Below are 17,500 nucleotides of genomic sequence, written 5' to 3'. Positions count from 1 at the left end.
TTTATTATCTAAAGGGGAATCACTGTTAAATGTCCCTTAATCACTTTAAACAAAGAGATAAAACATGACAGGAAAAAGGGGGAAACTATTTACACTTTTCCACCTTCATGTTTTCACAGAGTGAATAGACTAACTTTGCACTTTGAGCTCCACAGCGCTGTTATCCTGCAATTTCATCGTATTTGGTGTTGAGTGTTTTCCATCGACCACGACAATCTGAAGTGAGGAAATGTCTGGTGTTGGCATCAGCTCTCAGTAAGTGCTAATGCTTCTGACAACCAGGCTAACAGAGCATCCCTCTGTTGCTGCACGCTGTTTAATAAAGTCAACCTTGTCCTCTTGTAAATGTTTTCTTCAGAAATATATTAAGCAGTTGTGAAAGTTGAAAACTGCATGCAATGTTCAATTTAGCTGATAAAACAAAAAATAGCCATTACAATAATTCCTTCATCATCTAATTGTCCAGTGTTTGGGCTCAGAGAATATCATAGTAAACATGCATTAATGAGGCCTTGTTTCTTTTAAAGGATATTACTGGACTTCAAAAACAAAAAATCTTTTAACATTGATGACTGAGTTCGATAACTTCTGCGTCTATTTCAAACAACCCCACCGCTGTAAAATCTGGGACAGACTGTGCGTGGGGTCGACACCACTGCACAATTTCATGTTTACTCTGCAGAGTAGAACAAACTACACTGGCCTTGTTCAGCGTAATGAAGGAGTATTTCATCACAGGCAGTGTTGAAAGTCCTCTTGATTGTACAGATAACAGCCAGGCTGCAGGAGAACAGCTGAATTGTTTCCTGAATGACTTTCTCTGGGATGGATAGTTAATTTATTTTCAATTTAAAGCCCTGAACCTGAACTTCACTGCACAGTTTCCGCCCGATCGTCAGACCCTGTACACTCCACCACACGGGCTGCAGTGGAAGGTTTTAATCAACCTTCCCTGCAAAATGAACTATAACAGGGAGTCCTGTGTGACTGGGGCAATCCCATCTCCTCAAACAATGCACAGCGCAGCTGTCAAAAAGTACAACCTTGTACCTTTCATGAGATTGTTCAATTACTGAAAAAAAGAGATTCAGTCAGCTGAAATTACGTCTCATGAAGTCTGTCACAACACCACAGAGACCCAATCGTCTATCAGACGGCTGACTCAAGGAGAATTCATCTTGTTTTTCTTTGTTCCATTATGTCAAATACATTTTTACCTGGTTCGTACTGTGGGAGATCTGCCCTGTGTTATCAGAGGCTTTTTGTCCAAATGATTGTGAAATGATGTGCTTTATATTATATTTCAGAGTGTGAATAATACAATGCTAATTCTCCAGGGGGTAAAGGGAAACCGGTGCAGTGCAGGTGCATGCTTCAGTGAACTGAAGCCTTACAATACTTACAGTATCCTGCTTGATTAATGCCTACAATCAGCACATGATGGTAAACCAAATCCATTTCACCAGCTCAATAGACAGGTACCACAGAACAACAGCTGTAGTCAGGGGACCTCAAGAAACTATTCAAGAACAACAAAACTGCCAGAAAGTCAGACAACAGCCAACCATCATTTCTGCTCAAACACAGACCAATACAATACAGAACCAGGAGCGAAGAAATTATCAACGTGCCAAGAAGTCAGAGAGATTTGTCACAACTGTACAGCATCTTATCCTGCACCTGACTGAACCTTAAAAAGGGAACTAACAAAAACCTTTTTTATTGAACAGCCAAATTCAGTCAAACTGACGAGATCCTGAGTCAGTTAGAGTCCATGTCACATCATTATGATTATTCTACAAAATCGACATCAACAAAGTGGTGGTTACTTCCATGGTTTAAGCATGACATGTATAAGTCATCGTAAGCCATCACTGACATGAGGGAATACAGCGCAGATCAGAGTTCATTCTTGAGTTGCTTATTAGTTTATTTACAAAACCAAGTTTGTAGCTTTGATTGATAAAATAAAGTCTGTCTATCATGATGAATCTAGTGACAGCAGAAAGTGTCATGTTGTGATGACTGAGACTAAGAACAAAGTGAGCGTGGTAGGAAATGTTGAGCGGCAAATATTTTCTCTTTTTTGATGCCGAGTTGAATTTTGTTTATTACACGGATTTGTTGCTCACAGCGCAGCATTATCGGGGGAAAACATGTTGTGGCCCATTTGCAAATCAATAGTGATAGCTAGTAACATCACTTTTCATTCTGAAAATAGTCTAACAGAAAAAAGGAAACCAAGATTCCACAGTGTAAATTGTGTAATGTTTCCTATACTAAATCTGTGGATCAGATGGCGCCTCTGTCAATAGGCACAGAAGCCAAAGCTGGAGTGACTCCTATCTTATCCATTTCAGTTAAATGAGTATTGGTAAACAAATGGCTACCGTGAAAAGATATCCATGTAGTTAATGGAAATTGGAGTATAGTCTTCATTTTGTTCTATTAAGCTGTTTTCAAGTAAGAAAACTGCTGAACAGATACAATTTTTGAGTGGTCCATGTTTTTAAGACATTTTAAGCTAGGCTAACGTTTCAGTCATCAAAGTAGTCTAATGAAAAAGTTTGAATCAAATCAGTCCTACCTTTAAAAGCTGACCTCTCCTGGGCTTTCCTCCCTGTCAGCCATGATCTTCACCCCAGACATCACACAGAGTCATGTCAAAACGAGGCTTCGCTCTGAAATATGACCCATTATATTCATCAAAGAGAGGGAATCAGAAATAAAGGCCTGCTTCAAATGAAACCCAACTCAAGCAGATGAGGTAAACCAACACAGACACCCTAAAGGCTACTAAGATGAAAGAATTAACTATGTGTTGATGTCTCTAAAGCAGCTAATCCTCACCTGTCTCACAGCACAGCCAGAGCTCCACAGTTAGCTAACATGAGATGATATGACACTTTATATTGGGGATGAAATACCAAGTGAAAGGCACAGCTAGCTATGTAGCCAGCACTGGAAATGAAACAACGACTAACAAGTGTTAGCTTCATTTATACAAATCTAATTGAGACACTCTGTGGGTATTAAAGTAGCTAAAGTGTATTAAACTACACAAACAGCTACTTACGTTAAAGCTAACGATGCTACGTTAAGACGCGGGAGCGTGGACAGGAAGTGGGAGTGGCATGACGCAGCAGAGAACGGTGAAGATTAAAGAATGGTATGGTCCAGTGTAGGGGTGTGTGGGAGCACATCACAAGATTCTTCCAAGTATTAATGTGGGAAATATGATATTTAGTTAAGAAGGTAAGATAAATATATAACCCCTCCTGACGTGTTGTTTTGACCTCGTTTGGTGGCCCAAGTCTTAATAAAGAGGGTCAGTCACCAAATCCCCCCCATAATGATTTGGGTGAAAGCAGCCCTTCAGAGGCGGTAAACACAAATTAACAGAACATAAATGAGTCCGTGTTGTTTTCAGCTGTCAGGAGCCATAATCTGATCATTCATGAGTTTAACAATCATTGTGTGTTATATGGTGTATAAAAAAGAAATAGGCTTTCATCTGCCTCCATTAAAAGCATACATAATTAGCTGATTGAATGTAATGACTGTCTGCTCACCTATAAATGTAAGAGCCCAGAGGTAGCCATTTTGTGCCGCCCTGATGAAAGCCTTTGTAGCTGAAGAGGGGTAGGCATGTTTTTACAGCCATGATTAATTAAAGCCTTTTTAACTCATTACCCTTCTTAGATTCTGCCTATTGAATGTTCAGGTGCTGTGTTTCTGCAGTTAAGACAGTTCATAGAGCCGTGTTGGAGTCCATTGTGATATTACTGTAAACTAACAAAGCACAACTACTGTTTTTAATTTAATAGATGCAAGTTTGAAGCTTTAACCTGACAACAGGAAACCAACACGTGCCTGCTTTCAACTATGTTACACATATAAAATAAGTATTAAAGGTGGACTTACTATTCAACTGTCTCATAAATTTAGAATCAAGTAAAAAAAATATTAACAACAAAAACCAGGAGGAATAATTAACCGTTCACAGCTGCAGAAAATCTGTCTGTTTTCTTTCGTTGCTTTCTGTGTATGCAGAGGATGTGACCGGATTGAAGCTGTGTGATAAGATCAGACCTTGTCTACAGTAATAACTAAAAAAGCTTTAAAGGCATATTTATACACGTACCACATTCCCAAAGATAAGAATTAAAGAAATAACATCATTATGTTTCTTTGCACTCTCTAGTAACTTCGTAGCACAGCAGCCCACTTCTAACGAACAGAACACAAAGGTAGCTCAATCAAAAGAGCTGTCTCAAGAAGGGAACAGAACCACTTCACTTCACTGTGCCTGCGTGTCCTTTATCTCTGCTTTTCTTCTTTCCTACAAGAAGATCAAGTTGTCCAGGCTTGTGACTGTGTGCATTACAAAAGAGGAGGTTTCTAACCACTAAAATTACCACTGGAACATAATCTTTAGAGTCAGGAGTGAGTGTCCTGCATACCAATTCATGGTCATTCATTAATGTCAATTTAAACACTTACTTACACATGACTTAACACTCCTCTCCGGTCAGGATTCAGGCCAGTATTCATCAGGTATCTAAGAATATGAACTCTGACATCTGCATATGCAGGAAACACTGTTAAGTGTACAGTCATGCAGACTGACAATTGATCCTACTCTGGGGCTGCTATTCTGAGAAGTACTCCTGTTCTTGTTTTAATCAAGTATCCATCTGCTATTCTGAGAGGCTTTATGAAGCACCAGCCCCGGCCTCTTAATCACAAGAGCCCTACAGAAACCATGCGACTGTAATGTAGCTCTGTAAACTGCAACAAACAGCTTTCACCTCTTCATGTGTGCAAAGAACAGCACAGACATCACAACCTGGGCTATCTGTAGACTCCATTTTGCCTCAAATTCTGCAGAAAAAGAAATGAAGTAGACTGTTTGTGGTGCAATGTACCTACAGGCTGCAGACCAAATGGCACTACAAATCATTTTAGCAACTTCCCCGTGATAGATTGAGCTTGTCTGATACTTCGAAGGCGACTGATTAGGGCCTGTAAAATGCAAACTCAGCACATCTATAATCTTCCAGAATCTCCAATCAGATTTTCAGCACATTTGCGATGAGAAATCTGTCTATTGTAAGTGGCAGAGTACAGGTCTACAGGGTAAGGGCAAAATATCATGAATATAAAATGTGAAATCCAATCCGACAGCATTTTACTTTTTTTTTTTTTTACTTTGCTAGGCTAAAATCAGTTTTCATAAAGACTGAGAGACCAAATATGTGTAGATTCAACCTCTGAAATGAGCATTTTAGTTTGAAAGACGAGGACCTTGTCATCGCACATTCAGCTAAGCTGTCTTTGTCAAACCAAATCAATCCTCCATTAGTCTTTGTCATCACTATAATCCAGATATCCATTTTAGCAACTAGTGATGTCTTGGGAATACATTCATCATTGCTTCCTCTCCTTCCAAATTAAACTCTGTCATGAATTATCACAGGGGTGCAACAGAGCTGGCAAATTGTTTACATCTAATCAATATTCTGAGCAATCAATGCAAATTATCTGTATGCAGTGTGTGGAAAGACAGATCGAGCTGAGAGAGTGTTTTCACAGCGTAGCCTTTTTAATGGGCAGAGCTTTCACACTGAATTGTCCAACTAGTCATTCAGTAGCAGAATAATTTAGTACAAAAAAAGGACAGCAGTACGACTCTTTCAACGGGTCCAAAAGACTGTAGATGGTTGCCAGGCAGCAAGCCATCTCGAGAGGTAAAACCTCTGGTGGACTTCAGACTGATGGATTTATCAATTCAAGGCTAAGTGGAAGCAGTAGAAAAGTGACAGTGATCAAAAACCTCATCCATAAACATCAGTCGGGTTTTGAGCGGAGAATATGACAGGTGAGATATTTCTCGTTGGCGGAAAAACTCCCGACAGAAGCAGCAAAGAAACGTTAAATCAGATACATGAATGAAGAAGGGTGATTGTTTTTATCGTACCAGTTGGTTTTATTATGACAATGCACACTTGAAAAGCAAAAAAGCCTTGGCATCCTGCAAAAACCAACAATATTATGACAATACGAGTCACTCGCTTCAGCCTGCATCCACCAGTCACTGAGTGGACTGCGCCTTACATTATTATTGCAAAGGGTCACTTTCAGTTGAAACTCATTAGCAAACATAAGGACAAAAAAATAAAATTTGTGATTACATAAAATATCGGTCATTCCGTCTTTGTATAGTGGGAGATACATTTTGATATGCAAACACACACGATAAAAGAAAACACTTAAAATATGTGACCCATGACAAAAAAAAAGAAAGTGTACATAATTGACTCATAACTGAACTTCTAGGCTAAGATTTTACAAATCACAGAAGACTAATCATTAATCATGTTTTCTTTTAATAATCAACGATTTGAGGCTGTATCAAAAACTTTGTAAAAAAATTAGAAGGAGATTTTCATTGACAATTTTTCAGTGAGCTAATTACTGGAAATTGAAGCTTCTGTCTTCCTTCTGAATCTCTGCCTCAGCGTCAGACACTCGTCTCCCCTGTGACCTCTAAAATGTGAATATCTGTACAATCCCATCTGGGAGAGTCTCCATGGCACACAAAGTTTCTCCTCTGGCTGGAGAGCAGAACTGCCTCATTACATAAAAAAATAATTATCCCTGGTCCAAAATAAACTGATGGGATCCTTCCTGTTGACGGACATGTTGTATGTATGAATGAATAAAAGGGCAGAAATGGCATTTCATTTTTACTGTGGTGTTTGTCACCTCAAGGCGCCAAATTGAGGTGAACTCTGCATAAAACTATATATTTTTCATCCAAATCTACAAAAAAATCTGCATTTACAGATTAGTTAGATAATCTCTTTAGTAATAAAAACAGTAGTGTTTCACATTAGCCTCATCCCACCCAGTTTTTTGTTGCTTAAACCTTATTGAGCCGTTAGATCTGCTGAGGCAATCAGGGCAGCTGAGAGGAAGGAGTTTTTATAATCTAATGGGCTGTAATTGACATATTGTTATATGTAAACAGGAGTAAAATGCTCCTGCAGGTTATTTCAGCGAGGCAGTCCCTCTTCCTTCCCACTTTCTTCCACCACCAAAAAAATAGAACACAATCTATCAGAATATCTTCCAGATATACAGTGAATTTTTAAAACCAATGAAACAAACAAATTATTTATTATTCATCTCTAAATCTTTTTATAGGCTACCTTGTTATTCTCATCTTTACTAGACATTGTGAAGAAGGATAGAAACAGACAACTAGTGTTAAAAGGCAAACCGTATTGAATCTGAATAAACACACCCACTCATTCACACACAAGCACACACACACGCACACACACACACACACACACACACACACACACACACACACACCTCGGCCTCCCATTCTCTTGCGTCGTCTGCAGGGGTGATTCAAGATCCTCTTGATAGCTTCTTTCATATCCAGAGAATCTCACTCCATATTAAAAAACACGAGTTGTTGCCTGCAGTGGTCTGATGGCAGTTCACTGTCTTCTCGTATTATTTAAAAGCAAGACAAAAGAAGAGTTGTTAGGTGAACGATTCAGTCCAGAAAGAAAATGAATAAAAACCTTTCGGATAATGAGAAAACAACAAAACAAAAAAAGCCAGTATTGAAAATCAACAGAGGAAAAAATGAAATGCTGGGAAGGGAGAACACATCTCCCAATCATCGCTTCTGACCAACTGGTCGATCAAAAAGCCAATGTGACGAGAATTTGTTTGTCTTAGGCCACTGTAGTAGCTGGGCTACCACTAAAACAGTAGTCTCTCCCAGCTGTATCAACCAATCATCCCATCTGTCGACTGTAAAACCCCACCCGACTCATTACTCCCCCTCCCAAACCAAAGTCCCCTGTAGCTGTTTTGTACTTTAGCACCTCTTGTCATCTCTCCCTGTAAATGTCCAGACAGACAAACACCAGAATGGAAACCGTCACAGTTCCTCGGGCATCCTCTCCCTCCACCCTTCGAGGGGAGGGTTAAACAAGTCTTAGGGTGGCACGTAGGGAGGTGGAGATCTGTAGGGAGTCATGTTCTTGGGACGGGAACCCTTGCCCTCCATGGGAGTGGTGAAGGGTGGTGGTGGCTGGTAGGGAGGCGCGTTGGGGTCCTCGTCCCGCAGGGCGGTGTACTCTCCCAGCAACTCCTGGTTTAGGGGAGTGGTCTCTGGTGTGGCCATGTTTGGGTACTCTGGGGGTGGAAGCGGAGGCTTTTCTTCCTGTAGAATCAAGGGCATACTGGAAGATGGAGGCGGCTTAGAGTCATCAAGTTCATCTGCAAAGATAATCGGCACACCTTTCTTGATGAAGGTGGCCTGGTCCTCGATGGTCAGTTTTCCCTTCCGTTTCTTCCTGTAGCAGATCATCGCAATGATGCCTGCGATTAACAAGATTGCGGCCACCACCACAGCAGGAATGACTGTGTGGAGATAGACATCATCAGTGCTCTGTCGGCCTGTTCCCAGGGCTGGAGTGACTGCTGGAGGTTCTGGTATATCAATCTCTCCCTCTGGAATGAAGGAAGTTGTTCTGCAGCTTGCCCTTCCTTTGACCATGACATCCAGTGGTCTGAATTCAGGCTCCATAGAGTACCTGAAGGTCTGTGAGGGTTTTCCATCATTACTGGCGAGTATCTTGCTCATGGCTTTGAGCTGTTCCTTTGGACACGGGTGCTGTGGAAGGCTGGTGTTCGTCCACTCCACCACAATGGAACCTTTGGTGATGTTTCTTAGACTGACTGTACTGCTGTTGCGGTCTCCCAGTGAATATGCCAGCTTCTTGACCAGAAGAATCTTCTTGTGGATGTCATTTGTTATTGAACGTGGCTCACCATCGAATCGGGCCGTGAAGATCACAGGGGTCTTATCATTGATAGGCCAGCGGTTTACACGAACTTCAAAAGCATCGATGGCATTCAGGCCACCTTTGTCAGTTGCCTGCATGAAGTACTCATGTTTTCCCACATGTTGGACATCAGGCAGGCCATAGAGAAGCTGGCTGGTGGTGTTGAACTGGATCCAGGAGCCCTCTCCAACCACTTCATTGTGGTTCTGTCTCAATGTTAGACGCAGCTTGTCTGTTGTGCCATCCTCTTTATCAAAGAATGTGTCAACTGGGATCTTAACCTCAAAATAGGTGCCCACCAATGCATTGACCTGGTCAATTGGGTTTCGCAGTACAGGCTTCACATTGTTTGGATCCGGGATGACACCAGGTGATGGAGTGGTGCGCCTGGAGGGCTTGGCTGTGGAGGTCTTTGGCTCTCTGGGCACCGGTGTGGTTTTGGGTCTCTTGGGTTTCTTGGTAGGTCTTTTAGTAGGTGTAGGTGTAGGTGGTGTGGCAGTGGCCTCCACATAAGTCGGCCTGGTCATGGTTGGCTGAATAGAAATGGTGCTGGTGGTCTCCAATACACTTGTTGGTTGAGGGGGTCCTTGGGTTGGGGTGTGGGCGATAGTGTCACGGAACCTGATAGTAGGCTTGCCTGGCAGTGGAACAGGGCCTCTTACCGGTGGGGCAGAGCTCTCGGTTGGTGCAGCAATAGACGGGGAGGAGAGGGTTGGGATTATCCTCACTGGAGGCTCCACTACAGTTGTTGGAGGAAGCACCGCCAGGACAGGCGTCGGAGTGTTGTTTAATTGCCGCCTCACCCTCTTAGGGACATGGGGTTTCTTATTGGCAATGTGCCATCCCACCACAGGGTAGCCCAACTTGGCCGACATTGTGCCTTCCTTCGCAGGACCCTGGACGCTGTTGATATTTGGGACTGTGCTCTGGTCCAGTGAGCAGCCGAGCTTCCAGGACAACAGAACTCCATTCTCCACCACCTGGGAGGACATTGAGAATTGTTAATTTAAGTATCCATCTGATACATACATTAAATTATTCACTGACTAACACATGTTTACTCATTCACATTAGCACTCATGCATTCACCAACATATATCCTCATTCTTCGTTTCATAACTCACTTGCGTGCACATCAACTCACCTTTTTTGCATTTCCCGGGCCAGCCATGAATGCTGACATGTCGAACAGCCTGTTGTTGACCACAGGAAGTATCTTCATGTGCTGGATCCCCACCCCAGAGAAGCTCCTCATGTTATCCAGAAGCTCCACCCTCTGTTCCGAGCTCATCTTGGTCAAATCAGCGTCCAGGATCACCGTCAGCACTGTGACCGGTTCCTCGTTGCCACACATGAATGGCTGGATGTCGTCTTGGGTAGTAGCTTGGTTGGAGACCAGCTGGGCTGAATCTACGTCGGTATAATCTTCAGGGTGTACCTCAATGGAGAACACCTCTGACGAAGAGGAGGATTTTGTGTGGTTGGAGATGGATACGGAGATGTAATGGACACCTTTGTCCTCCTCCAGAGGGAGACCCTGCAGGATTCTGCTGCTGGCATCCCAGTGCAGCCAGGCGGGGAGGGACTCCTTACCCATCTCTGAGATCTGAAAGATAAAGGAAACAGAGGGTGAACTGATGTTTCACTATGAATATGAGAGTGTGTCATAAAATAATAAGATATGTGATTTAATGGGATAACAAATTATAATGAAAGTTTATCTTGATCTGTAAACAACATACGCAACAAAAAGAAACAAATGTCAGAGACTTTATTTCTGATCTGCACACAAACGGTCTAATGATAGACACCAAAGAGTGAAAGCCTCTTAAAAGCTTTCAGAAGCGGAACATCGTGTGAACATGAAACAGGTAATGTTTGCTTGTCAGACAGATAATGTACTTTGCAGTTTCCTGAAAATTATTTTTTGATGAAGGAAAAAATACACTTTTACGTCAACAAAGTACACAGAGAGGCCCTTGGCTGGACCCCGGTAACGTCTTGCTGTGGGTTAGAGTTAGAGTTTCCTTAACGTTGTGCTTAATTAAAATCTTTTTTGACAGAGAGTGATGCAGAAATAAAGCGTTGGATTCGTGATATAAATGACAGGAGCAGGATATACTGCTGCGGCTATTCAGCAGCGTTTGCACTAGCGCCCCTCTCAGCCCGACTCTGCACATACAGACACAATGAAAAGTGCTCTGAATTATAATTTAAACTAGACTAAAATTAAAATAACTTGGCCAATTATACGAGCGGGGACGTCCCCGTGGCAGGAGGCTGATGGAGAGAAATGGATCACAGGGGAGTGACAATGCATCCACAACCATAAATCCCAAAACAAGAACAAATGCATGCTGCGCTCCCCAGCCCCTACAAGTTAATTCTGCGGCTAATAAATCCTGGTTGATAAATTATGTAGAGGCAGTGCTCCCTCGACACATCATTAATGCTCTAACCAGCACACAGGCAGCGCCGGGGGAAAACGCACACACACACGTAAAGACCCACACAGACCAGCACACATCCAGACACACACGTTCTCAAACATGCAGACATACACAGAAATGGACACACACGCACACAAAGCCAAAGGCAAAACGCACAAGGCTGCACACTGGGAGGTGTGTGTGTTTTCCGTCAGACGCACAGTTCACACATGGCCACACAGATAAAATCAAATGTGTACGTGCACATACACACTCATGCAGAGACACGCACACACACCATGCCAGAAGCTGGGCTTTTAAAAATGATCCCCTCATGGACAATTCCTTTAAAACCTTCCTGCCCCCCGGACAGACGTCCACACCTCTCACTGCCCTTTTCCTAGAAACACTTGGATCTCTGTCTTTGTTTCCAGCAGCAGAGGAAACAGTGAAGGAACACCGTGGAAACAGACTCCAACCATTTTATATCTGATTTTATTTGCTTTTGCTTTTTTCAGTCGTGCCTCCCTTTTTCATATTCAGTTCCCTCTCTTATTCCTTTCCCTTCTTCTTCTGACACCTCACCCCTCCTCTATAACCCTGCCTTCCTCTTTTCTGCTGTCATCATTTCAAAATGTCATTATCAGATTCTGACAGGCCTTTTCACTGCTAGATAAAAGCTTATTTCTGAGGTGGTGATGTAGGAAGATGTCACGACTTCTGGCCAAGATAATGAAATCAAAAATATATTTACAATACAATCCTCCAAGATAATTGTAGGTGACAGGAAAACATCAGAATGTTTCTTGTTTTCTGAATGTCCGCTGCTGCAAACAATTATCACTGACACAACTGACAACATATATTTGCCTGAAAAGGAAAACAAGAAACAAGAACCTGTACGTGTCTTCACATGCAGGCTCCTCCAGCAATATCTGATTTAATTTGTCACACGGAGCTCCACAGCCTCCAAACTTCAAACCAATTGCCTTTTGACATGGCATTACAAATTAAATCACAAAGAGACGATGAAGGACAAGTGAGTTGCCAGGCAGTAATCTCATCACAACTGTCATAATTACTCCTTAAATTACTAAATTGTGTCCTGAAAGCACAAAGATGATCGCTTCCTTATCTGCTGACAATTAGATGTGTGAGGGTGAAAATATAGGTGAGACTTTCTTTCTTCATGTTCTTACTTCTGTGCCTACATTTTTTAATGAGTTCATTACAAAATCAACTTAAAAAATATCAGTCAGGATGTTGGAGGTTTATTCCTGACTGATGACTTAAGTCAATAATGTAATGTCTCTTTATTTTACTGGGAAGTGTTTCATTTTCAGGATATTATTACATTATTATGTGAACTGAGAGCTTATAATTATACTTTAAACTATAAATGACAAAAGACCAATGAAGCAACGTAACTGAGTATATTTACTCTGTTCCTGTGTGTGACTTTCCCTTTTACCAGAGGAACATTTTAACTCAGTATCTTTACTTTAAGAATGACTTTTGGGGACTTTTCACAACACAGGAAAAGGTAGAAGAGAAGCGTCGCCTCTGGTTTATATATCGACTATTATCTTACAATCAGAATTATACATATTAATACAAATCTGCCATCATTCATCCCTATAGACCGAAAGCAATGTTCTCTCAGTCAGTCGTCCTGACTCAGTAAGCGTTTAAACAAAAACACAGCGGTGCCTTTTTAAACTCCGACATGAACTCAGCAGAGAGCTTGTAGTTTCCTGCCTCCCTAAAAGAACATGAAAAATACATCAAATCCCCCAAAATGTCAAGAAAAATATTTCATATCTTTTCCTGGCACAAGGCTCCAGCGCGAGAGAGAGCTTGATGTTTGGCCCTAAAGGTTATCGTGTGCTCTCACAGACTCCTCTAGCCTCCCTTCCCCTCCGATACAACACACACCACTGGCAAGGTTACCTCCTCAGCCCGTCTGCAGCAGCGAGGGAAAACCCTGCACTGGAAGATTTATTTGGAAGGAGCACAGAGGGCCGGGCTGCAGAACCAAGCAGACTAAAACTATTTTCTGGGAAACTATTAAGGTGGTGGCAAGGGCAACTCAGGGCAAAGACATAACATATAGACGCAACAATCAAAGTTAATTTACTCGGGCTGTGATAACCTCTCCGAGCAGCAGCTATATGCCTTGCTCAAGGACTTTTCAACAGGGGAATCAACGTTATTAACCTCCAAAAAGATTCCAGCCCTGACCACTTCTGAGTAATATGGCTTTTGAGGAGGTACACAATTACTTTAAGCACCATGTACAATGAATGTTAATGTTGATGACAGTAAAAACCCCAGCCAGCAGGAGATAAGAGCCCATTGGATGACTTGAAGAATGAGTCACTGTCATGTGTAACGCGAGGCTGTCACCCCCGGTGAGAGTGCAGCAGGGAGGCACATCCGCCTCACCCGCCTCACCCGCCTCACCCCTCCAACCCCCCGACTTAAAAGACTGTTAATTAAAATGAGTGATAATCTCATCAAAGTTGGGGCTTGTTTGATCATTTTCTCATTTTTTTTCCTTCACTGACACACACACACACACACACACACACACACACACACACACACACACACACACACACACACACACACACACACACACAAAGCCACCGTGACTATCAGCACTGTAAGCTACAGTGATGGGCAACAAACTCGGGTGAGAACGTATTTGAAGTCTATATGAGCGACAGGCGTGAAACACTGGCAGACATTATCGCACATTATCATCTTTATGTGACTCTGCACGGCCGCCGTCGCTCGCTCTGCCTCCTCAGCTGTTTTGTTTGGAGGCGCAGCCGCTGAGAGGAGCTGCAGTTTGGAGTTAAGCCGGCGCAGCAGCCTCAGTGCTGATGGTTCACATTGTAGACGGGGAGTCCGATGTTAAAGCTGTTTGTATAGAGATGGAGGACGCCAACGCTGTTCTGTGACATAGAAATGAGCGTCTGCTCCGAGATAACAACTTGTTAAAGGTCCAGTGTGCAGGATTTAAGGGCGGGAGAGGAATATAATATTCATGATCGTGTTTTCATTTGTGTTTAATCAAAATAAAACTGAGAATCTTTTGATATTTAACAGAGCGAGTCCTCTCCTATAAAATCCGTCTAGACGTCACTAAATCCTAAAAACTGGACTTTTAATTAAATCTTTTTTCTGGGAAATTGATTTTTTAATTAGCTTATGTCAGCACAGTTTTGAGATGTGTGTGTTCAGCTTCAGTATTTCCTCACATCTAACAGTGAGTTACTGCACCTTTAACTTCACTACATTACAGAGTTACTCTAGTTAAATAACAGATTAACACTTTGCATACTGAACATGTGATCAGATGATATAAAAACATTTAGTTTTAAGAAGTGAAACTACTCTTCAGTCTGTGAAGTGTTTCTGCTCCAACATTAAAATGCTGCCTGCACAGAGCTGCAACACTTAGCAGGAGCCGTGCTGCTGCATAATGAGCACTTTCACTGTTGATCCTTTGACTACATTTTGATGATGATGCTTCCAAACATGAAAATAAGTACAGTTTTTGAATGAGTGACCTTGGCTGCATTCAGACAGAGGCCAGTGTTGTGGTGATTAGCTGCAGAGTAAAGTGTTCGTCCACGTTGACAGATTTGTAAAAACAGAATAATGAATCACCAGGATACAGAGCAGACCGTTACAACCTGAGTGATTCCAAGTTAAAACACATCACGTGACAAACTGTCTTGTGTGTCCTCTGCAGCATGTGTGTGTCCACCTGTTCACAGCCGGTCACTGCCCTCATTCAGGAGCTGCGTTTCACCAACACCCTGGATTGGGTCTGAATGCAGCCTTTTACGTGTGCCGTTAAAACTGGAACCAATCACTGTCGGCGCTGAATTCATTAAATATTCAGCCAGAGATTTAAAGTGCAGATGTTTTATCAGATTTCTACAAAGTGCCTCCGCCTGCAGCTAGCAGCAAACCCAGAAGAGTTTTGAAGTTATCGACAGGACCTCCTTAGCAGCTGAATCGCCTCATGTTTTTATGTCTGCGGGCCGGTACCTTCGTCTTCTGAAGCAGCCGCTAATCTGTATTTTATTGATGATTCAACCAGGAGAGTTTCCTGCACATCCAGAGCTCCAGTTGCATTTCATTTAAAATCGTCTTTGTAGACAAATGAACTGGATTTTCACTTCTCGAACCCAGAAAAGATTCTCATCATAACTCTTCATGGCTCTTCATCACAGACCAAACCAAACAAGATGGAGAGTTAGTGTCTGCGATGGTCCCGCCTTCATCGTGACCTGCACACCTGTACTGTTAATCCACCATCACGCACACCTTAATTACCCAGGAGACTTCACAGAGGTCTCATGAGGACACAAAGCTAGAGGAGTGGGAGAAGGAGTATTCTCTCAGAGGCAGAAGAGAGACGGAGGGAAAGAAAGAGGGAGGTCAAGCAAGAAGAACAACAGACAGAAACAGAGAGATATTAGGAGGAGGCGTCAAGGACAGAAAGCAGCTCATTGTTGCAGCAAGAGGAGAGCACGAAGAAAGGAGGCCATTGTTAGCAAGGACCCGGCTGACAGCTCGATAGATAAGCTTCATATTTTGGAGAAGGTGAGGAAGGAGGAGGAGGAGGAGGAGGAGGAGGAGCCTGTTGTGACAGGATGACTTGGGGTGAAATGAAACTCTGCGTGGTAAAGAAATGAGAGGAAAGGAAACAGAGGCAGGATGGCGGGAGCAGGGTAAAGAAGAGGAAATAGGGAGGGCCTGATGGACAAGGAGGGAGGGAAGATGAAGGGAGAAGGATGGAGGAGAAAGCAGGGGAAGTGAGAGATAATGTGAAAAGGGGTGAGAAGTGGAGCGAGACGGAGAGTAACCCAGCATGGGGCGAGTGAGAAAGTGGTTGCATACAGAGAGCGAGTGGCAAAACCTACAGAGAGAAAGAAGGAACGAGGGCGTCGGGGGGAACTGCTGGCACCGTCGAGAGTTTTCAGTGGAAACTATGAGGCGAGGACGAGGGATGGAAGGATGGAGGAGCTATAGAATGAGAGAGGAGGAGGCTAACAGGCCGCCGGATGTTTACGAGAGGAAATCCATCTTACAGCCCATTTTCTACCGTTAAATATTCATCCATGACCCGAGTGCACGGCCGGCACATTCACACTGCTTAACAGCGCAATCTAGGAACGGAAATATTTTTTATTTGGGTGAACTGGCCCTTTAAGAGAGCAACAGGAGCTCGACCTCTCACCTTGTTCTTCCAGAAGCACGTTATATACCACCTACACTGTAAAGCGTGAGCTAAATATGCATTAATGACCATGAAAACCTCCAACGCACATACACAACTCTGCACAACTTCCTGTTCGAGTCCAAAATAAAAGCACAGCAGTGGAGCTGCAGTTATGAGATTTTCTGAAACGTAATAAAAACTGAATGAAAATGAATATTCCCACAGAGGAAACGCATTCCAGGAGAAAAATATACCAGTTTTATTAAGAGACCCGATTGTAGGACGCAGCAAAGTCAAGACGGGAATCAGCTGCGTGAGGAGGAAATTATGGGATGTAGGATTAAAATGTCAGCAAAGTGTCTGTGACTGCTGCAACGAGAGTTCACCGACAAACACAAGAGACGACTCCTGACACACACAGTGAACAGTCATGTGCATGTGTGTACATTAACACACACACACACACACTCTCTGAACCACAAACACACTCCTATTATACAGACATTAAAGTATAATGATGGAGAGAGCTCTTAGCTATAAAACCTGCCCTGAAGTATACGCTCTCTCTCCATTACACACACACACACACACACACACACACACACACACACACACACACAGTTATAACTGTGGTTGCCAAAGCCTGCAGCAAAACTCATAAAGCTCTCCCAAATTCCCTCTCTGTGTCTCTCGACCTCTCTCTTTCTTAAGCTTGCAGTTTACAGCGATGAGGGGTCGCTGTTTGATTCCAGCTGTGTGGGAGACGGATCGAGGAAGAGGTGGTGTGTGTGTGTGTGTGTGTGTGTGTGTGTGTGTGTGTGTGAGGGCAGGGACACTAAATCAGCTGCTCGTGCTGACCATGCAAGAGCAGGAGAGAAATACTGAGTGTGAATGTGTGAAGGCTGTGTGAGGCTGCGCATGTGTGAGAGGAGGACAACCATAGTAGAAGTGTG

At 42.9% G+C, this 17,500-nt stretch overlaps 1 protein-coding gene and 1 long non-coding RNA gene across 13 annotated transcripts in view; both read right to left on the bottom strand.

Moving 5' to 3' along the window:
- Positions 1–3,123, bottom strand: part of LOC119021577 — a 129,751-nt gene extending 126,628 nt beyond the window's left edge. For 11 of the 12 annotated variants that reach the window (XR_005075652.1, XR_005075658.1, XR_005075651.1 and 8 more), the window contains exons 1-2: positions 2,851–3,112; positions 2,588–2,681 (exon numbers count right to left, since the gene is read on the bottom strand). This is a non-coding gene — a long non-coding RNA (uncharacterized LOC119021577). Of the gene's footprint in view, positions 1–2,587; positions 2,682–2,850 lie in introns of all 12 variants that reach the window. The other variant, XR_005075654.1, reaches the window with a different exon arrangement.
- Positions 3,124–5,584: 2,461 nt separating this feature from the next.
- The window catches only part of dag1 (dystroglycan 1), a 50,122-nt gene continuing 38,206 nt past the window's right edge, over positions 5,585–17,500 (bottom strand). Inside the window, exons 3-4 of the mRNA XM_037101508.1 lie at positions 10,021–10,482; positions 5,585–9,856 (exon numbers count right to left, since the gene is read on the bottom strand). Coding sequence (XP_036957403.1) covers positions 8,024–9,856; positions 10,021–10,482 — 2,295 coding nt within the window. The 3' untranslated portion in view covers positions 5,585–8,023. The remainder of the gene's footprint in view (positions 9,857–10,020; positions 10,483–17,500) is intronic.

The sequence above is a fragment of the Acanthopagrus latus genome, chromosome 6, assembly GCF_904848185.1.
Source record: "Acanthopagrus latus isolate v.2019 chromosome 6, fAcaLat1.1, whole genome shotgun sequence".
NCBI classification, from domain to species: domain Eukaryota; kingdom Metazoa; phylum Chordata; class Actinopteri; order Spariformes; family Sparidae; genus Acanthopagrus; species Acanthopagrus latus.
Note: the sequence above shows the minus strand (reverse complement) of the source record. Positions and strands in the feature narration are given on the sequence as shown.